Source organism: Vulpes lagopus, chromosome 4, assembly GCF_018345385.1.
Source record: "Vulpes lagopus strain Blue_001 chromosome 4, ASM1834538v1, whole genome shotgun sequence".
NCBI lineage: Eukaryota > Metazoa > Chordata > Mammalia > Carnivora > Canidae > Vulpes > Vulpes lagopus.
In genome coordinates, this window is record NC_054827.1 from 68032697 (window position 1) to 68056080 (window position 23384).

The 23384-nt window shown below is 39.7% G+C and overlaps 1 protein-coding gene across 14 annotated transcripts in view; it reads right to left on the minus strand.

Annotated features, from left to right (window-relative positions):
* Positions 1-23384, minus strand: part of PAM (peptidylglycine alpha-amidating monooxygenase) — a 274617-nt gene that overhangs the window by 97986 nt on the left and 153247 nt on the right. For all 14 annotated transcript variants that reach the window (XM_041752522.1, XM_041752527.1, XM_041752526.1 and 11 more), the window contains 2 exons: positions 16980-17037; positions 5894-5981 (listed from right to left, as the gene is read on the minus strand). In XM_041752522.1, the coding sequence (XP_041608456.1) occupies positions 5894-5981; positions 16980-17037 (146 nt within the window). The remainder of the gene's footprint in view (positions 1-5893; positions 5982-16979; positions 17038-23384) is intronic.

The following is a 23384-nucleotide window of genomic DNA, read 5'->3' on the forward strand; positions in this document are numbered from 1 at the left end:
TGTTCAAAGATGTTTGTTTCTGTTGGAACTGTCAAAATGGTTACAGTCGGGCAGCCTGGGTGGCTCAGCAGTTAAGCATCTGCCTCCAGCCCAGGGTGTGATCCTGGAGACCCTGGATCAAGTCCCACGTTGGGCTCCCTGCATGGAGCCTGCCTCTCCCTCTGCCTGGGTCTCTCTCTCTCTCTCTCTCTCTCTCTCTGTGCGTCTTTCATGAAAAAATAAATAAAATCTTTTAAAAAATGGTTTACAGTCATGCCAATTTACATTAAAGTTGACCCTAGTCTACTAAGAATTGGTCAGTTGCTAAGGAACCTCTACCAATGGTGCTAATGCAGGTTTCTATAAATTAGGCAAGAAGGGGCGCCTGGGCAGCTCCATCAGGTAAGCGTCTGCCTTGAGCTCAGGTGGTGATCCTGGGGACCTGGGATCGGTTGGGGGGATGGGGGTGTCTCTGCATAGCGGAGAGTCAGCTTTGCCCCCTCCCTCTCCCTGACCCCCACTCTTTCTCTCTCTTTCATAAATAAATAAAGACAAAAAAAACCTAGCCAAGGATTTAGGGGAATAAGTACCAAGTGTATCTCATTTAAACAAAGATCCCTCATACTACCATGATGCGGACTGTCCTATGACTGTATTATAATATTACAGTAGAAAAAGAAAATGGATACAATCAATTTCAGCCTAGCAGGAATTTATACCTAAAATTCCCTACTATAGGGATGCCTGGGTGGCTCAGTGGTTGGGCGTCTGCCTTCGTCTCAGGGCCGGATCCTGGAGTCCCAGGATCGAGTCCCCCATCGGGCTCCCTGCATGGAGCCCGCTTCTCCCTCTGCCTGTGTCTCTGCCTCTCTCTCTGTGTCTCTCATGAATAAATAAATACAGCCTTTAAAAAGAAATAAATAAAATTTTCTACTATAATCAAAGGCACATTTTATAGCGTTCAGAACAAGGTAAAGCACAGGTTTTGGAGATTGTGTTATTTTTATTTATATCAACAAGAATGTTGGTATGTTTGACTTTAGAAGTCTCGCTGTGGCAGAGGAAACAGAGGGGGTAGAAGGTACACTGGGTAGGGATGACAGGTAGCTCGGAAGATGGAGAGGGTGCATGAAGGCAGCATATGCAAATACCATTCTCAACCAAAGAATCGTTATCATCATGAGGGAGGCAACAAAGCTGCAGACGTAATCTCACCCTAAAAAAAACAGTCATTTAAATGAGTAACCAAGCAGGGTGTCTCACATACTGGCTGCTATGTAGATATATTGATATGTTTTAGCTCCTCTTCTCTTTCCTCTCATCAGCATCTGTAACCCTGTGGAGACGGTGGCATTTAAAAAGACACAGCAGGTGGTTAATAAATAGAAGCAGTTGAAAGGGATTTAAGCTAAAGCTTCATAGGATGGTAAAGCAGGACTGCTTTAGCTTGAAAATGATTCCACGTTGGAACAGCTGGAGAGAGCCTCATTTAACCAGCTGGGATTCCTCTTTTCCAAAAAAGATCAAACAACTGTGGAAGCCATCCTTGATTTGTAAAAAGTAGCCGGTCACAAGCATCATTAGAAAGAGTGCTCGGTCAAATATTAATTGCTTAGACTGAACATAATAATGTTAGTTATGCACAGAAGATGACGCCTAAGTACAAGGCAGGCTACATAAGAAGCCCATCCGCTTTAATCACCCAATATTGCAGGCGCACAATCTTGCAGTTGGCAGTCATAAATTGCTTTAAACCCTAAGTCCGGCGTTCAGCAGATAAAAGTGCACACAGCCTGTACAAACTCATGTTACAAAAAGCGGTGCTCCCGAATCACCCCAAATGTCAAACAACTTGTGTGAACAAAACATCCTGATTTTCAAAGCCTGAAATACTCTCCATGGCCAACCATGCATTATTTTTTTTAAACTGATGGTTAGAATAAAAATAAAGCTGTTCATAGAATAAACAAAAGCAGCATGTCAGTTTCTAAGCTCTCCTAAACTGTATTTTTTTTTTTTTTTAGTGAGGAGCTGTCGTATGTTTTATGTCTAAATTACCCAGTTTTCAGCACCTCATTTCCTTACCCTAAAAAAGCCCCCCAAAGCATCTACTACTCACTTATGGCTCATAGTCAGCCAAGAAATCTGGGGAACTTAGAACTGCTATGCTTTGAATTAAGTCTGCAAGCACCAATGGAATCCTATTGCTATGTTCGCTCCATTCTTGGTACTCCTACTTTCTGTGCCCCCCCCCCCCCAGACAGTTAAGCGTCTCCTCCTATAAAGGCCTGGGAAAGAGGGTTTGAGGGTTACATCTGACAGGTACTGCTGCCTTCTTCACGTGGGCCAGCAGAGCTGCTGCTTTTCCATCAGCTGGTCCTTATTTGCATCCTCGAGAGGTATGTTAATTTGGAACTGAGCACCAGGCCCACTCTAACTATAAAGGGACCACCCCATAGTATATTAAAAGGTTCACATCAATGTATGCAATTTAAATGCACATGCATATAATTAACTAGACACATTACCAGTGTGAGCTGCTAATTTGGAATGAGACACAAAAGACTGGAATATGTGTAGGGGAAAAAAAAAAACCTTCAAAATTAAAATGACTACATAATGAAAACTGCTTCATGCTGTGTCTACTATTTTCATGTAAACTTAATATAACTGTAAATATATTTTAATGAACAGTAGAAAGAGGCAATTACAAAGAGCGAAGGAGGGCAGCACAACAGTGAAACATCATCAGAAGAGCTCTCTGCTTTCATATTAAACGTGCTGCCTGAAGACGGGAAGAATTATAACTTCATAATTTCAGGGGGAAAATGTTTACTTTATTAGAGACACATACCTATTTGCCAACCTGCTGGCAATGAAAATAGAACACTCGAGTGAAGACAGGGGGGCAATCCTTGCTAACAAACAGAAAAAAGAGGTGTTAAGATATCCTATTAGCTTTTTCGTCTTTCGCTAGAACAGCTTTGTATTCCCGCAAAGATTTCCCCAGAGCATGAACGAGTTCTTGATATTCTCAGGCATCAAAAAACATTATACGTATCACAGCCAAAAATATATGTGAAAGTTTGAGGATCTTAATTTAACTACTGTCTACATTTTGGAGCAGCTGAAGAATAGATTTGCAGCTGTAAAATGAGTGTGATAAATTTCATGACTCAAACCTCTTCAAAAAATAACGCAAGCCTTTGACACTGATAGATTTTTGTTATTAGCATTGTAATTCAGGTGGGAGGATAAGAGGCCGAGTGGTTGGAAAACATCCGCTGACTGTTTCCACAGCTGAGCCTGTGTGGCTCTGGGGCCAGGGAGCACGAGATGTTTCGGTGAAGCAACTGAAAAGTTTAGTCCATGAAAGATCCTGTTGAGCTCCAATGCTTTAAAGAAGCACGGGTCTTGCCAAATAGTGGGGTGCTAAAAAGGTCTATACCATCGCTAAATAGAGACGAAGACTGGATGGGAGATGTCAGAGTCACTAGAATGTCAGAGTCACTAGAACAGTCTCACTTACTGCATACCTCTCAGTTTACGTATTGAAAAGACATGATACGTACATATTAAAAAGATCCTACTTTTCAATGTTAGGTGACTGCTTTGGGTTTGGCTAAAAGCAGATAAATAACACCATCAATCACTGTCCTGGTTGGTACGGTTATAAAGTCCTTCAGAACAAACCTAGAGATGAAGTGGGAACATGTGCTGCGAGGCAGATCTTAAAAATCCATTTAAAATGACACACAGATCATGCCGTTTAGAGCTCGAACCACTCAGGGATGCCAATGAATGGCAAAATGCAACGGGCTGCCGCTGAGGCGAGTCCACCAGTGCACGTATCTTATAATGACGACTTTCCAGTCTGACTCAGCATCTGCATGGAATTTGTATTCATGTAATAATGGAATTTTAGAGCCTAGAGGAGTTCTGTATAGAGGAGTTCTATACAGGATCTAGTGGTAGGCCCTTGCTAAAATGAAGAAACTGAGGCTGGTTCACATGAAATAAGTAATTTACCCAGGGAGTCTGGCTGGTTAGTTCACGACTCTTTCACTCTACTATGTTGCCTTTCAAGTAATAAGAATATGTGTAACAATGACTTTACTCAAAATTGCTATTTTCACGTTCATTTACATTTTCTTTGAATTCTCTCTTTCCCCTATTTGGAAGTCTTTTGGAAAACAGATTTTAACTAGACTTAATCTCAAAACGGTATATTTAAGAATATTAATATTTTTATGGGCCCAAAAGAATGTTTGCTCTGATGTTCCCTCGATGTGAGAACAGTGAACGAGGCTTTGTTCATTTTATAATAAGATTTTTCTTAAAACCATAATATCATGTAGTGATATTTTATTTTTTCACTCATTCTCTTTAGCCAAGCTAAAGGTAAAGCAGGTTTTAAAAGCTTACATCCCTTCTAGCTATTTTCACTAATTCTAATCTAGAAATAAATATTACTAATTTCAGAAGAAATATTTTTAAAACATAAAGCCAGAGAACGTGATTTGGTGAATAAGAGTTAGAAAAAGCTGTCACAGAATAATCTTTTAATCCCAAATTTTATTTACAAAAATTTACCGAAGAGCCAAAACTGGAATGTTGATAGCAAGAGGTATTAATTGTGATTTTCCTGGCTGCATTTTTACATAAACCCAGTCATGTGCACTGGATTCCTATGTGATGGGCTCCTTTCATCAAATAACTTAAGCCTATTAACAAATGCTTTGATGGTACTTGGTCCCTGGAGACTTCCACTAATTGCCCTGTGCTTTTAACAGTTCCAAATATATATTACAATTGTTTGTTATAAAAACAACTAGATTGCAGTTGCTGTGTGCCTTGTGCCAGCCTGACTAATATGGGAATGCACGGAGAAAGGATTATCAGGGTATGTGGTTATGCAGGGACAGGAGCACCAAACAGACCCTTCTCCAATGCAAGCAAACACTAGTCATTCTGGACTGTTCCATACCTAACCGGGATGCTGGTTCTTGCTGCAAAATGGGAGGCTTAAAATGCATGGCTATTTTCAAAACTCACCAATCTTCGTGAACGCCAAGGAACAAAATGAAAGGACAGATCTTAAGCCATAATTATGCTGTGAGCTTCTGGAGACAAATAAAGCACATCTATCTATTCCAGAACCCTCGAGAGCCTCTGCTCTCATTCTGGCATGGAACACACATTCAGTCGATGTTTACTGACCATTCATAACATGATCTTAAGACTCATCCCAGTGATTAAAATAAATTTGAAGACCACAACGGTTGCCTGAATCAATGGGAGGCAGCGTGGTGAAATAGAAATAAATTTGGATTTGGAACGTGACAACTCAAGGCTCTGGTCTGACACCAACCAGCCAAGTTTAGCTGAATCCTGATACTGATTCTCTGAGGCTTAGGCTCCTTGTTTGCCAAGTGGGGACAGTGGTAACTGCTCTGCAAAAACTTTAGGAATAAATGAGATGGCATACACAGATCACCTAGCACAGTGTCTGGGATAAAAGAGTGCTGGGTGAACAGAGCCATGGTGCTCTTTGGATCGAAGTATGATCTTCCAAAAGTAAACATTGGAGCATCCATTATCTAAATTGTCAGTCTTTTTTTTATAAACTGTCTGTACCTTGCTACGCTATCTATGACAACAGACATAAATTTATTAAGTCAGCGTCAAAGACTGATGGATGTGCTCCCTAGCAGACTAAATAATGGTGATAATCAGGCTGTGCAGGTAAGCACGTGATGCAAAAGAACCGTGTTCTTCCCTGATAAGTAAATATTCTTCCTGTTTATCTATTAGCTATAAAATACTTGCACAGATGCAATCCGCGCCTATAAAAACAAACAAACAAAAAGACATTTTCTACACCCCTTTTGACTGTGGGCCCAGTATCCCTTACCAGTAACTTCCAGTGGAGGAAGGCATATTGCATCCAAAAAGTAACATATGATGGACGGTATCCATGCTGGCACGAGGTTTGAAGTCAACTGTTAAGAGAAAAGGACACGGGGATGTGAACACAAGTTACACTTCTGTGCACACACTGTCACAAGAGGACACATCTTTCAACAGTTCCAACAGCTGTATGACAAAGAAGTTCTGTTGCTCTTATGATAGAAGGCCCTGATGACATATAGATGATCTAATTCCTTATGATGAGCATGATTTGACAAATTGTATAATGAAAAGAGCAGGTAATAATAGGCTGAAACTCCACATACGGCCACACACGTTTTAAGGGAAGACCCCTTTTTTAAAAAAAAGTGTTGCGAGCAGTATACGTGTACAGAATGAAAGCTCCCGGCTATTTGTCCACAATACATTCCCTTCCAGATTTCAGGAGGATGCCGAGTGCCATAAAACACCGCGGAACAGAAACCACAGTGAGTGGTCTGAACGTGAGCAAAAGGATGCATAACACAAATGAATTACTATCTCTAAATAACAGTAGCCACTAGGATACAGTATGATGATTCACTAGAAAATAAAATAAAACTGTAAAATGCATCTTTTTTTTTTTAAATGTGTCTTTACAAAAGTACCGGAGAGAGAAAACCACTGTCCTCGATGAGCACTGTGCATTTGTTAGAGGGATCTAGAACTTATGAAATGTCATTTCTTCATTTTTCTCTCCTAATAATAGTGGCTGAAAGATAGTAAAATAAACAAAAATGAGTTCGGAGGGAAAACAAAGAAAAAATTACAGAGAAGTTATACTAGTATGTGTGGTCAATATTCAGCATGAGCTCCCTTTCCTGGTTTGAGTTTGGCTCACCTACTTTTGCCTGCATTCAAAATGCCGCGCTATAAGGGCAGTTTCCGAATCGCCTTCACATAGAAAAATGCTGAACAGTCTAAAAATGAACTTAAGTTTCTGGTGCGTGCAGAGCTGCATCTTTTAACTCTTTCTGTCTGATAAAATTAACACAACATCATTTACTGCTAAAATGTGTGCCTGAGCACGTGAGTATTCATAAAATACAAGATGGGTCTACATCAAACTATAGTGCAAAGTGTGGCTGATCAGAAAACACAGGGAGCCTGTTATGAGCCACTGTGACTCCCAACCTTCAGGGGAAATAAAGTCTTTCACTTCCTGCACTGAAAATTAGAATTTAAAGCCTAAAAATCCCATCATGAGATGTTTATGTCACCATTTCAAAGGCTAATAGAGAGAGAGAGAGGATGGCTGGAAAATGGACCTGCAAAAAAAAAAAAAAGACCTGCAATAACCTGAGGCTTTGTCTCCGTCAGAGAATACAGTAAGCCTACGAGGTTGAAGGAGATACTCTGAAAGGAAAAGAATCAATTGGGAGTAACAACAGATCACAAATCATAGGAAATCCTACTGTTAACAAGCCTAAATTTGTTACCAAGAGAAATAGAAGGAACAAGAAGGATTTTATCTCCAAAGACTGACTCTCAAGTGCAGGATTTCCTTCCTCCCTCCCAGAATCCTCCCATGGTATCATCTCTTGCAGAAGAAAATTTGAAAAAAACTCTAAGGTGGGAGTACCAGGCTCCTGTTTTTTAATCACTTTAAATTTATTTTAGTATGTGATGCAAAATTGTTATATTTGTTTTTATCAAATGGCTTTTATCACTCCACGGACATCTAACTTTTTGATCTGACTATATTCCCCTCCCACTCTCTATTTACAATATCCCTCAATCCCTGCCTTTTCAGATAACTCCTCTGCCTTTTCAGAACCTATGCAGATGATCATATGGTTCCCATTCCCCTTAAATTCATTTGTTACGGGTGACATATTAGTGGACTAATATTATATTATACTAGTGGACTTATTCCTACATTCGAGTCATTCTGGGAATTTTGATAATAAGCCAACATGGCCAAGTGCATTTTGTCAAGAATTAAACTGCTGGGTGCAAAGCAACATGGATTTCAAGTGCCAGCTCAAAATCCAGGTGGAAATACCCAGCAGGAAATTGAGATTCTGTGACTCTTGTTCAAGAAAGAGGCCAGAGAACTGGGCATCTGGGAATCACTCAAAAATTGAACCCTGAAGCCAGGAGGGTGAACAAAAGACTCGGGACACAGTGTCAGGGAAAGCTCTGAGTGCAGGAGGCCCCAGCAATTTGTTAAAATATTAATGCTGTGTGTGTAGTGCTGTGGAACAAGGCAAAAAAAAAAAAAAAAAGAGTGGGCTGTCATTAAATTTGTAAAATGAAATATCAAGCAAAAGACTCAGGGAAGGACAGGGAGACCTGTTGAGACAAAAAGAGATCATGAAGACATACAATCTCTGTGGCTCTTCGTTCGGAAGGAAAGCTAAATGTTTTGCCGGGGCCCCTGCTTATTCAAGAGGATCTAACCCTCCTCCATAAAGGGCAAAAGTTATTCAACGTGTAGCTTCTCTATCCATTTTCTGATTTTTTTTTTCTCCTTCTGACATACTGTTTTTAAAACCACTTATTCGCTCCCCATTGAACTCTCAACAGTTAAGCGTTTAATTGTAGTTTCTATAATTAGAAACAAGCAGTATCTTGAAGAGGTAGTAAAAGAACATTCCTGGGAGTTCCCTCTCCTAGAAACTACTCTCGGTGACTCACACATTCCTCCAGAATCTCAAGATCTAACTGGAATGCTGAGTAAATCACTGGTCCACAGTGGTAGAGAACCATCTTTCTCACATCTTAAAGCGGGTATAATATCCAAGTATTTATATAATTACAGCTCCAGGTAAAATCCACTGCGAGCTGAAAAAGACCGCCAGCAGAAGGAAGGTCATATCAAAATGTAAATCTAAAACAAATAGCAGGTGCCATAAAACAAAGCAGGCCTTGGACCAGTTCACTGAAGGGCCTGCTGCCAGTGGTGGGGAGGGAGGGGCCAACTGGGAAAAGATTAGGCTGATGGGTTCATACCATTCAGACTTATTACCCCCTAGCTTGGACAAACAAGATCCCACCCCTGGTGAATAAAGAATGAAGTCTGTTGGGCACAAGCTGCACCTGTGACCATGCTGGAGAACTCCACGCTACGCAAAAAGAATACGGGCAAGTTATCTCCAAGTCACATCTTAAAAGAAATTCTCCCCCTACTTTTTCTCCCATAATACACCAAAGACATAAAGGATCCAAGGGGAAGAGAGCCAGGGGATAATAATGAAAACAACTGACAGGCTGAGTAAACAAAGGCAGCCTTGGGATGGCGACCAACGCACAGAAGCACAGCCTTTTGAGAACGCGTGGGAATATTACATCCTATAGGATTAAAAAGTGCCACCGGCTCTTCCAACTCAGTAAGAGGATGGCAGCTGCTTATGTGGAAATGGAACTCAGTGGGCTGCCTGGTGTATAAGATCGGGGAAAAGTTTATGGGCACCTAAGTCTAAGTCCTGGGAATCAAATATTGTTGAAGGACCAAGACTCCAGAAATGGTAACTCAGGCACATTAATTAAAGGGATGCAAGGGCGCTGAAAGTGCACCGGTTGGAGGATTTCTCAAAGGATAATGTCATCTGAAATGAAAGACCTGAAAGCGTCCGTGTGGGTGACATACTGGGCAGAGGTACTGAGGTCTATTTTCTGGAGTTCTAAGGAAAATTTGTACTAACTGCATGAGGTTGTTTGAAATTTATGGCTTTTTTTAGGTAACATTAGACTACAATGAGGGCCATAAAATTCTCTAAGAATGTGACCTAGGATAGAATTTCATTTAGCACTTGGCTTTCTCTTCATTTTTCCTCTTCAAGTGGATATCCAGGTCTGCATGTCAAATTTTGATATATCTGCCAGATGCAGGACGTGGAAAGATTTTGAAGAACCCACGTAGCCAAGTGTAGGAACTAGAGATTTAGGAGATATCCATGCATATACAATCAACCCAAAATTACCACTGCACATGAGAGAAACACCCTTTTTAGCTAAATATATGCCCTAGAGGAATACTGCAGACCATGAATAATTAACCTATCAGATAAAAAAAGAACTGACTTGTAAATGCAAGTTTAGATCTTCAGAACTTAGGCATTCTGGAATTATTGCCCATATATATCATTAGGGATCATTACTGTTGGCTTTGTTTCCTTTTTCCTCCCAGTAGAATCATATTATACCTAGTAAACGGTTTATTTCCTATGCTGTGGATATTTTTATATGTTATTAAACAATTTTGTCAGTGGTTCTTTCTCATTTGGTGCTGTGCATTAGAATTACGCTATGCAGCTTATTAAAAATACAGATGCTTAAGGTCAATCCCGGATCAGTCCTAGACCTTCTTCCATCAATATTTCATGTAAATCTCAGTGGTCATTCCAGGCAAGTGCTCATTTGAAAAGTTTCACAGATGAAACCCAGTTTGATTCTGACCCCAGTCAACATTTTTATTGGCTGAATATGTATTACGTGAGCGTGCTTAGAGCTCAGTTACCTCATCTTAGTTAGCTTGGATTGCATCGCTCTCTTAAACATACAGGACAAACAGTAAAACCAAAGGTTCTTTTAAAATAAATTTATAAAAACGTTTTCTGAGGGTAAAACTGGTTGATCCATCAAAATCGTTTTAAGGAAAGAGATCAGCGGAATTCTGCATCATTGTGCAGCTTTCCTATTTATCACCTCAACTCGTTTTAAGGCTGAGGTTGGAAGCAGGCTCCCCGGGTAAGCCTGCGTGCTTACGCTTATGTCTGTGCAGGGTCCGTGTTGGCTAGTGCTTTGTAGCCAAACACAATATTGAGAGGCCAGAGAGATGTAAGGTTTAAGACATAATCATGTAAAAGAGTTGTTATCATTTACAAAAAAAATGATAGGCCCCAGATCTTAGGATCACTTCTGTCAACATTTCTTTGTCTTCCCCAAAATGAAGATTATCTTTCAAAAATCCACCCAAAGAAACTGAAGATAATGCTGTAAATTGTCATGTAAGTGGAGGATAGGATCATCCTCAGCGTTCGTCTTCGAGCAGCGGGGTCCGAAAGGTTCAGATACATGTGAAGCTCACAGCAGCAAAGCCCATTTAGCGGCATGTTAAAAATCCACAGCAATCCTGCATATTGTGTTCTCTTCTGCTGGCTGCCTGCAAAACCATGAAGCAATCCTACACTAAAATAAAGACCTCCGGCTTGAACATTGTTAATCAGAAAGTTTCATAGAGAAATTGTAGTTAATTCTCGCTAGCATAGACAATGATACACACTTCGGAAAGAGTCCTTTACACGGTTTATGAGGGCTTGATGCCACTATTGCCAAATTAACCAAGACATAAGACACCCGAGCAAGCCTTTAAATGAAACACAAGTTTGAAATGAAGTAACCCTTGCTTCCGAATAAAGGAATTGAAGCACAAACAAGAGTTAAACTTCTGGGTGACATACCTCTTAAAATGGAACTTCTTGGTATATGTCAGAACCAACTACGTAATCAATAAATAGACTTTTTTTTTTATCAGCCAGGCTGTGCAAGATAAAATAGCATAAGCTTTATTAAGCCTTGTGTTTGTAATGTCATCCCTGTAGTAGTCCCCTATTAATTTCCTACAGAATGAAATCCATTGCCCCTTCTTGCCTCTCCGGGCCATGTGTAACAGTGAGCGTCTCCCGGCCCACCACGTTTCCACATGACAGCTCCCTACACCCACTCCGCACCCCGGTGGGCGGCCCTCTCCACTTTGTAACCCACATCTCCACATCCCGAACCACTCACATGTATGAGGGCTTACCCCATGCCAGGCTCCCTACTACTCACAGTGACCCTAGGGGTCTGGTCCTTTCCTCTCAAACAGCCCAGCCTTGAGGACAGAAGCTGAGCAACATGCACATGGCCATGTGGCCAGCAGGTGGGACGGCTCACGCTTGAGCCCAGTGTGCTTCTTCACTGATCATGCTGTTGGCTACTGGAATATTCTCCTTCCCTCTGCAGATCCAAATAGATCATCTTCCCAGATGTAGACAGAGTTCCTCCCTGTCTCTCACATGATGTTTTTGTCTGACCAGAACTGTTCATGACTCACCTTTTTAGAGCTGGCCCCTGAAGTCGGCCCCACTGTGAGAGCTGAAATGACTACTTCAGAATGACTGTCAAAATGCCATGAACCCCTGGCTAATAAAAAGCATCATTCATACATCAAATCAGACTCAGACCTGGGCTTTCCGAATTGGCCATTTTCCTCGGAGAGTTGGGGGGGCTCGTGGCATTCTGGCCCCACTACAGTAAAACAGCGCTGTCAGCATGTCACTGACTTTCTGGTGATCTCCAAATATCCTTAACTGAAGGCATTCCTAACTCTCAGCTTTATAAAATATAATGAGATGGTTCCTACTCCTCCCTCTGCCTTTGTTTTTTATCACCTGAAAATACCCTGGGGGTTTTCAGGGGTTGTCATGTTGGAAATGTGGCATTTGGATGACCAAACCACAGAGGGCATCCTAGAAATACTCTTGAGACAAGCCAGACAGCAACAGCGTCTCCTTCCCAGTTATGACCAAGCAAATCAGATTTTATCTGCTCATCATCTGTAAGTGTAGCCCCTATTTGTGCTCTCTGTCCAAGTAACTTTCACTAAGAAATTAGAAAAGCTTCCGAGGGGATCCAATGGAGGGGAGGTATCCAATGGTCCTGTGGAGAGACAGGCTACCTTTCTCACGTTGGAGAAAATCCTAGGTGAAGAGAGAAAGGAAAGGATGTGCAGTCAACTAACGGGGAGCAGAAAGGTGACAGAGTGCCTTCATGGGGATGGAGACTCACGGCATGTACACGCACACGTGCACCCAACTCACGCCCTTCGATTTACTGCTGTCGTGCCACAAAATGTGATTATCCGAGCATTAGATCCTGCCAGACCTTGGTCTTTACAGTCACATAATGACTTTATGTAATGACCCATAAGCATGATCCAAATGAGATTGTTCCTGTATCTTCTGAAGTAACCCAATATCACATGAACATGTGCTTTGTTTAGGAAAGGTCACATTTGGAAACGCTCAAGTCTAACTGGGCTGTGCTGCAGTAGACATTGTTCTACATTCAAGAGAGAAGCCCAAGAAAATGAAAAGCAATGAATCATTAGATTAATTTCATCTATTTCTAAATTCAATGGCTTCTATCTCATTTGTATAGTGCTATTTGATAGATAGGGACCTGCCATCATTCACTAAGGAAAAGACACATTTATTTACTGGTCATCCATGTGAGGGAAAGCAAGTGGATGAAGATGACAGTCAAATTTCTTGGCTGAGTGGGCTGCTGTCAGAGTCAATTCCTCTGAGTGTCTGTAAAACACCTTTTAGACAGCATCACAGTTCAGTGGTCAAATGCCGATTTTATCATACCTTCACCCACTCCAATCTGCGATTTCTTATTAAAACAATAAACAAAAGCAACGCTCTAGGGAAAGCTATGATTTCATTCAAAATACAAAAATTATGCTTAACTTCATCAGAGTATTTCCCCAAACAACTTTAATTCACATTTAATAATCCAGTAGAGACACAGATGCATCAAAGATGTCACGTATGCTCATACGTAGATATGGCATGCGTATGCACGTATAAATTCTATGACAACTGTGATGGTCTCTTCTCAAAATTAAGAAGTGTGTTTATCTAAAATGAATTACCTAACTAGTCACACAATCAGAGAGCCAAAGCTATGAATTATTCAAATGCAATTTTGGCTTTTAACACCATCAAGAGGGTTTGTTTTAGTCCTAATAAGCAATCTGAATTGTACTCTGCCTTTTGTGATTTTCTTCAAAAATTTGAAAAGCCAAAGGAGAAAGTTCTTTTCAGACGTTATAATATTTGTATTCTTGTCTTCTAGAATCCTGCCAGGCTATAATTGCTTTGATTTTGTATCAGACCTCACATCCCCACTGCCTTGCCCAAGAACACAGCAGAATTTTTAAAGTTTGCTGAAATTACAAACAAGTGGCTTTTGTTAAAAAATAATTATTCCTTTATATTCAAATAAGAGCATAATTAAAGGCAAAAAAGGTAAATTGTCTACTATATGATATACTGCCATAAAATTGGCCAAGCAAAACACTTGTTTAGTGTTCACTTAGGTATTAAGCTAACGATATTGAGTCCCCACCATACCCAGGTGCACACGTCCTGCTGGCATTCAAAAACTGAAAAGGCACAGATAATGAAAGCAGAAAGTATAAAATTGATACACGTCTCACAAAAGAAAAAGATAAAGTATTAAAGGCTTCACAAGACCTCATTTTTAACCATATCTAATCTTACAGTGAGGCATCCTGAGACCTAGAAATTGGGACAACTCACATTCTTCATTCATTGGCGAATTCTCGGTTACCACTAGCAAAACTTTCACTTTGGGAATCTGGTTATGTCTTATCACCCCCCGCCCCCCAACATACAACCTATGCATCCAAACCCTCTTCCTTCTGCATATCTTTAATCTTCATGCGTACTGGGTTTCATTTTGTAAGATGGTTTGAGCTTTGGTCTTTTTTTGTCAAAACTGACCAGAATGTCCTCAGTAGGGAGCGAAGGTAAGGGAATGGAAGAATAATTGAATTTGATGTCAGGAAGGTGGACGTGTGCTCCTGCTGTACTCTGGCTCCATCTATCCATCTGATGACTTCTTTCACTTCTTCCTTGATTCACTACCCCACATCCAAATCTACTGTGATTTTAACAGCATACAGGTAGAGTAACACATAGCTAGTAAAAAGCGTGGGCAAGTTCCTTGATCTCTCTGACCCTCTGTTTCCTCTTCTACAAGACGGCTTTCTTACAGAGAGAGCTCTAAGTATCTTAGTGTCTGGTAGGCCCTTAGTAAACAGGTAGCAATGAGTTGATGATATGAGCAAGGATTCTGTATAAACTATTGCCCTACTATTTGATTAAATCAAAGAAAGAGATGTTCCTGTCTTTGTTTCTCTAACTATAAAATGGGACTACCTGCAGGCTTGTTCTAACAATTAATGAGACAGTACATGCAAACTTCCCCTTACCTTATATAAGTGATTGGTATCTCTCTCTCTCTCTCTCTCTCTCTCTTTTTTTTTTTTCAATTTTCCAGTTCTAATTTGCTTACACCTAAAAACCTGTGGTTGCTGGCTTATGCAGACTGATGGTAACCACACGTCGCCTGCGGCTGGTACCAAAAAGGACTTGAACAAGTGACAAAATCTTTAGTATTCATGCAATCCTCCCAGCAATAAAGAAAAGGAAAAAAAAAACACTGGAAATAATTATTAATCTTACAAGCTCCGTTAAGGACCTTAGAACTGGGAACAGTTTGATCGTAGAAGGGAAGTGCTTGAGAAAACGCAGAGACGTTTAGTCCCCTAGTTCTAATGCAGCCCTTCATGAGTTTCCTATGAATATTTTCCTTGACTGAATATATTCACTTGTGCTTTTCAATTTTAATTTATGTGAAAGCAAACACATTTATATTAGGAGAGCAATAATGCATTCTGGGATATATATTTACAGTCCTTAGAGTCACCGGCTCTGAAATCATATGCTACCATCACTCTTGTTTTCATCAAGAAAACAAATCAGTAACCTATTAATATGAGACTTGTAATGTTTCTGTGAGACATGACTGTCATATTTATATAGGTATGGAGACTGGCCTTCTCTTCCAAGCACATGTGAAACAGGAGCAATCAAGACTCTCTTGGAACTTGGAAAGAAAATATAAAGTCAGTGAAGAAAAAAACTTTATGTAAAATCGCCTTTCAGCGAGTAAATATTATTTTCTCCTAAGCTGCCAAAAATGTGGATATGAAACTGAGGAAAGCTTTACCGTTGGTATTTTAATGATGAATTTGTATCCTAAATCACACTTAGCATTACGCGAGGCACTACAATCAGGAATTTAGTTTTCTGTCTTTAAAGTTCAGGATCTGGGAGCAACTATCCTTTCTACTTTTTTTTCTCTCGGTAATATTCAATTATTATACAAAATAAGGACACGCAGGCAACACTCCAACTTCCTAAGGTCTGACTTTCAATCTTAGGAATTAACTATGGGAACAAATTTTCAGAGGGCTGTTAGAAGTTGTATTTTCTGGTGAGGTTGCCACTAAAGTATGGAGGGGAAGAAAATGCACATTGCTCTGGTTTTTCAGGTCTATAATGTATATTCCTGTGGGAACACCTCATGAAAATTCATCCTCGGATGGCCCTGAAGAGACTGTACACGTTGTATAATTCACATAATAGCCATTTCAGACAGCCCACTTGAAGATTAGTTTCATGGGACCAACGCACAGCTCTCATTACCATTACTTTCTCCAAAATCAACATCTCAAACCAGACAAGTAAAGCAGTGGGAGAAAAAAAAAAACAACAACAACAACAAATCCATGAATAATTTGCCAATCACACCTCCTCCCAAAATAGCTAAAAGTCTGTCATAGGGTTATTTCAATGAAAGCAACCTAGATGAAAACAGATGGCAGGCTGTCACTTCTCCTATCTCATATAAAGTCTCAGCCGGGGAAGGGCCTGCCATTTACGAGTCCTCTTATCCTATAATAAAAAAAAAAACAGATAGGACCAATGTTCCTTCCTTGGCCCCCCTCTCTCCCTCCTTCTCTCAATCTCTCCTTCCTTCCTTTCTATCCGTCTACTGTTTGGCAGGTAAAATCTGAAATTCCCTGATGTTGAGTCTAAGTACAGTCGATTTATAGCATGAACCAGCAGGTAAATAAACAGTCTGTTGAGTGGAGCGGAATTAAGCATCGAGCCACAGACAGAAAGCCGATACTATACAAATGGGACCACACGGTATTGGCAACCATCGACATCTGCATGCAACTCTTTAACTACTATTACTCATGAATCTCTCCAGATACAGTTTGTAATCTTGTCTCTGAGCGGCTCTCTCTAGTTTGTTTCTGCATTAGGCATGATAAATGCATTTTAGAGACTGTCAGTAAAAGATTAATATGCTCATAACCATCACAGAGAACCTTTCACGGACTTCAAATAGCTGCCCTCCCTTCAACCGCCCACCCCAGCACACCATCCAACTATACTTACTCACGAAGGCTTCCTCATCCACCGGCAGACGCATTGACATGCAGAGGTATGTATCAGACTATTAGAGAAAGAAAGGTACAAAATCCGAATTAATCTGCTGCTAGTAAAACGAAGAAGAAGAAAAAAAAAAAACTAGTAAAGCATGGGTTGTATGACTGAAAAAGAACTACTGGCCCAGGGAGGTGAAGTTCTCTGCCAACTGGGTATGACCAAGTTAATGGACGGGCCCAGTTTAGAAAACTTAGGTACCCCAAACAGTTTTCTAAGATTCTTTCCTAATTGACTTCAAATATTATATCTAAGACCAGTTGTCACGGGTGACATTTCTAGTACTACCACATGAAAAGGTAACATTTTCACATGATTCTATAAAAAGAGGGAAACACTTCAACGCGCTTGACTTAAAAATGGGACGAGTTAGTATTGACCATCTTTGCTATATACATAATTAAATACTTAATTTCCTGAATCATTTTACAACTGCTCAAATATTAATTAGAGAAGTACAGTGAATAAAAGTTGGTCTTAAAATATAATATTTGGCTGTTCTCTCTTACTTTAATATTTTTAGGCAATACACTGAAGAAATCAACTTTAACTCAAGTTACTCTTTCTTTTCCAGCAGTCTTTTATCTAAATGGGCATTTTTCCACCATCAAATATATTGACATTAAGATTTTTGACAATGGGCTTCTGTTGATCTCTGCATTCTACTTCCTTAGAGGAAGACCCTATGCAGTGAAGTACGTGCCATGGTTGGTAACATACGCAATACAAATATAGACTAAACTCATTTAATAATTCACACTTCATGGATTATTACTGTACAGTGCCAAAATCAAGAGATTCCATAAACACAGATGGAGATCATCTGCATATCTCTAAACCTACTACTGGTTGGCACTGAAAAATTGTGAAATTTGTACCTCTTTTAAAATTCTATGTTGGGTGCAAAGTTCAAATACACCTCAAATCATCTTAAATTTTGAAAAGTTAGAGAAATAAGATTCAGTCTTCATTACTACCTTTACATATGCCATTTCTTTTCAATTGAGCAAATTGTTTTGTTTCTTAAAAGACTTCATAATTATTTAGATTCACCTTTATTTGGTAAGAAGGAAATGTGCTGGGAAATGTTTAAGATTGTGCAGTAAGGAGGTTGAGGTTCATAAACAATGGAAACGTGGACTGTGTATCCAGAACCTGAGAAATCCAATGGCAAAATAATGCTTAAAGATCTTATAATCATGTACAAGATTGTTCATAAATATTTTTCCAATCTCTGAATTACCACTGTCACAAAGCTCCAGTGTGACATAAAAAAAAAAAAAGTAAGTTTAAGATTCTTTTCTATTTGGCCATCCTGAGTTATGAGTAATTCAGAACTAGAAGATATTTAGTGCCACTAATGGCTGCTGTTGCTACCGTTACTATTGCTAAGCCAACAGCTACTCAATGCTTATTATGTGCCAGGCATAGTTCTCAACATATTATATCATTTAATAACTAAAACACTCAAACACGGTAGATACTCTTACGAACTCCACTCTAAAGACAGTAAGAATGAGAGCTAACATTTATTGAGAGCTTACTATGTGCCAGCACTGTTCTAAATGCTTCTGGGTATTAACTTCTTTAATCCTCAAAACACAGCTTTATGATATAATACTATTGTTCTCCCCATTTTACGGATGGGGAAATCAAGGTTAAGTAACTTTTCTGCTTGTTCTAGCCCAAACCTGGCAACAGGCAGGTAGGCTGTTGAATCCCCTCTAGTGCAGTTGCTTCAGAAAGCTGCCGACTGCAAATCTTTGCTCTGCCTCTGTGAGATGTAAATCTTCTATAACCCAGAACTGTCTTCTCACATTCAGTGTGATAGTTCTGCCCTGGGTCCCAGCCAGTGGATGCCTTGCTCTAACTTACATCACTGCTTCCTGTCATAAAGATGCGAGGAGCCTGTTTTTTCCTCTGGGTAGGTGCCAACGAACAAACCCAGATGGCCTAGTAGAGGCACCAAGCCCCTGAACACTCCTCAGTGCTTTCCCCTGAGCACCTCCCAGACTTCAAAGGTCTTCGGTCCTGTGTTTTGGCAGAACTGAGTTCAATTCACACTAGGCTCCCTTCGCTATTACGATGGTTATTTTGTTTTTTAAAGATTTTATTTATTTATTCATGAGACACAGAGAGAGAGAGAGATTGAGAGAGAGAGAGAGAGAGAGAGAGAGGCAGAGACACAGGCAGAGGGAGAAGCAGGCTCCATGCAGGGAGCCTGACGTGGGACTCGATACCGGGACTCCAGGATCACGCCCTGGGCTGAAGGTGGCGCTAAACTGCTGAGCCACCCGGGATGCCCACGATGGCTATTATTTTTTATAAATTTTTTTTTATTGTTCTTTTTTATCTTTAATTAATTTATTTTTTATTGGTGTTCAATTTGCCAACTTCTAGAATAACACCCAGTGCTCATCCCATCAAGATGGTTATTTTTGAAGAACATCTGTCTTTAACTCAGGTCCGCCTGATTTGCCAGCCATCTGACACTAACAAGCGCAGAGGTCTGACTAATGCATTACCGATCAAAGCAATACAGACAATTAATGACTTAAAAGGAAATATAAAAACAAAAATCAATTTAAAGTAGCTAAGTACATATTTACAATAAGAAAGGATCAAAGGTTGAAATGAAATGCAAGCCAAACAAAAGTTCTTTTGTATTTGGAGTTTTCTTTTCTCTCTCATTTTGTTACAAGTCACCTCAAGTTGTTCTTGGAATGGTTAGGTTATAGCAATGAATACACATATGAAATTCAAAAAGTTGGTTCTTTTGATTAAAAAGAAATAACTAAGCACAATATAGAGAATATAGGAAACTACTGTTAGAATGATCAGATCCATATTGTATTCTTACTCTTAGCAGCAGCTGCACAATGTAAAAGGACAGAGTAACTTGGGAATGTCTTCCTTTTTTTTTTTTTCTTTTTTTTTTTAAGATTTTATTTATTTATTTGACAGAGAGCAAGAGAGAGCACCAGCAGGGGGAGTGGCAGGGAGAGGGAGGGGGAGAAGCAGGCTCCCCACGGAGCCCACGGAGCTGCGAGTGTGATCTGGAGCTAGATCCCAAGACTCTGGGATCATGACCTGAGCCAAAGGCAAATGCTTAACTGACTGAGCCACCCAGGCGCTTAGGAATGTCTTCCTTCTACCAATTTTTATTTCTTGGCTCATAACTTCTCTGATAAAGCAAATATATTCAGATTTCAATGATTTCTTTTCTGTTCTGTTGAAGCCAGTTTAGAAAAAACAAATGAGGGCAGCCCGGTGGCTCAGCAGTTTAGCGCCCGCCTTTGACCCAGGGTGTAATCCTGGAGACCTGGGATCGAGTCCCACGTCAGGCTCCCTGCAGGGAGCCTGCTTCTCCCTCTACCTGTGCCTCTCTCTCTCTCTGTGTGTCTCTCATGAATAAATAAATAAAATCTTAAAAAAAAAAAAAAAAAAAAAGAAAAAAAAGAAGAAGAGATCTCCTTCAGAAGGAGGAGATCCTCTGAAGAATAAATAGTATTTGGCAAAATTATTTTGGGAAAACAAAGTCTATATTACACATCACATCAATGATGTCCCATCATACTCTGACTTAGGACTTTACTGATGCCCCATTTTTCAAGATAATAATTCTGTCAGAAGAAAAGAAGGTAAAAAATTTCTTTTTCTAAAAATGAGCACCTTAAAAAAATACGGTGTGTAGCCAATCAACGGCCTTCAGCTGGAAGCTCTGAGGGCTTCAGCAGAACAGAGAAGAACAAGAAGGGATTTAACTCTTTTCTCTCCAAGTGTAAGAGGTGTCAGGGCTTTTGTTCTACAGTATAACAGTTCTACAGTAAACAGTATAACAGTTCTACAGTATAACAGCTTGCTTCCTGCAATTAAGTTGAGAGCTCAAGATCTATGTAAGGGAGGTATGACCCCAAGGGGGTTTACAGGGTTTACCTGGAGAAGCCACATCTTGAAGAGATCTCAGCCAAGCTCTGTCTCCCTTAGGCTGGCTGAGCAGCACTGTTTTGTGTGTGTGTGTGTTACTTCATTTTCTTCTCACAATTATGCTGTGAATAGAACTAACAGGCACTGGATTTTTTTTTTTTTTTTTTTTTTACAGAAATGGAAACTGATTCACAGAAAGATTATGGGTCTACCTAAGGCCACTCAGGTAGTCGGTGTCACAATAAGGATTAAAAGTCCTCAAGTTAAAAAAAAAAAAAAAAAAAGTCCTCAAGTTTACACCTTCACGATGATTAGAGATAACCTTGTATCTTCCCTGTCACTTTCTGGCCATTAATCTAGTTTCTTGCCATTTTAATTTAGTTAAACTGTGATCCTGGAGAGTCCTTTGAACCCTCAGACCTCTTTTTCTCTATGATACTAAATCCTATATTTTAAATTAAATGTAAGGCTTTTCATAAGTAAATGAATAACTTTTTTTTTTTTTTACAAGACAGGTAATTTGCTGAAGAATAGATCAGACAATGGCCTTTGCCAAACTATTATGAACTCATTATAGCACAGGGAAAGGAAGATTATTTAGATGACTACAAATTACCATTTCATCAATATAGGTTAATTTCTATAGCAGGTCACCAAGAAGGGACAGTTACTTTAAATTTAAACTCCATGCTGTAAGCAGTAGCCAATGTAAGAATTTAAGGCTGTAAAAACATGTAATCACATGGTAACTACCACCAACCCTGTGATCAAGAAAGTATTTAAAAAAAAAAAAAAAAAAAAAAAAACAAAGCCTCCTGAGACAACAATATTAAGAAAACTGGCACAACACATTTCTCAAAGTAATAAAACCATGATATCACTGATATGAACAAGTTTAACCAGTTATGTTTTTCCTTTTTGCAGGTAACCACTGAGAACACTACTTATCAGTATCCTGATATCCCACCCCCATCACTCAACAATACCAAACAAATTCAAGGGACTTAAACATATGATCAATACTAAGCATGTGCTACTTTGTCAAAGGGAAAACACTTACTGAGCCTCCTACTTTATTCTAGAAGTTTCCATCATAGTTATTTCCCACGAGAACATGCCAGGTGGGTGTTAGAGACACTGTTTTATAGGTGTAAAACTGAAGTCCAAACAGATAAGTCACTTGTTCATGATTAAACAAAATTCTCAAAACTGATGAAATGGAATTTGAACCCAGCCCATTAACACGCTTCTCTGTCCACAACTGGAAGACTATTAAAAAAAGTTTTTTTTCCCTCAAATCTCTCTAGTATTTGAAAAGAAAACATCAGTTCTTAGACACAACGTTAGTTGTCTACTCGATTAAGGGGAGAAATAAAGGAATCAAAGGCACACAAAATTTAATGAGAAGTTTTAGTCCACGTCCCCTCCATATTCAATAGCGTCTGAGAGCATCTCACGAAAGCTTGTTGACAAACTGCAAAGAACTAGACTAGAACCGCAGCAGTGTAATTTTGCCATTATTTTGTTTCTGCAAAGTAAAGCTATTTGAAAGCATATACATAACTCAGATCAACGTTTCTCCCTAACACATTCTGAAGACACAAAAACAGCGCCTTACTGTCCATTATAATAGTTTCTTCATTTGAACACACTGTCCCAGAAAGGAGGCTTCCCATAATTCAACCCAAACTACCAGTACAACCTTTCACAATTTTCCATATATCATCATCATGAATCCTCTTTTTCTCTCTGTGGGAAGAATATCGAATCTGAGCTTGGTGCCAGGGGACTGTCTGTAAAATAGCGTGGATTCAAACTGCTAACAGAAGGCTCAGATGTACAAAAAGGGAGAAATAATGTGAATCTACATAGCCATGCTTCCCAGGGCTCTGTTATGGCGCATCAGCCAAATCTGAATCAAGAGGGATATGACAGTGCTGATGCCTCTTTAGTGCTGCTACTGGGAACTATCCAAGAAAAGCACTTTTTTTTTCCGACAAAAGAAGTGTGCTAGACATGAGAGAAAAGGGTTTATTGCTAAGGAACTCCTATTATATTCTATTACTACCCATTTTTTAAAAGATTTTAATTTATTTATTTGAGAGAGAGCGAGCACAAGCTGGGGTAAGGGGCAGAGGGAGAGGGGGAAGCAGACTCCCTGCTAAGCAGGGAGCTCAATGGGGAGCTTGATGCCAGGACCCCAAGACCATGACCAAGCTGATGGCAAATGCTTAACCGACTGAGCCACCCTGGTACCCCTATTATTACCCACTTTAAACCAAGAGTTCTCATGTAGACAACAGGGTTCAGTAACACCTTGCTTATTTAAAAGGGGTTCTCTGTTTCCATTTAGTTGTTTGTGAGACAGAGAGGCAGTGGTTTCTATGGAATAAGCAGCTAATAAAATCAACTGCTTATTTTAATTAATAT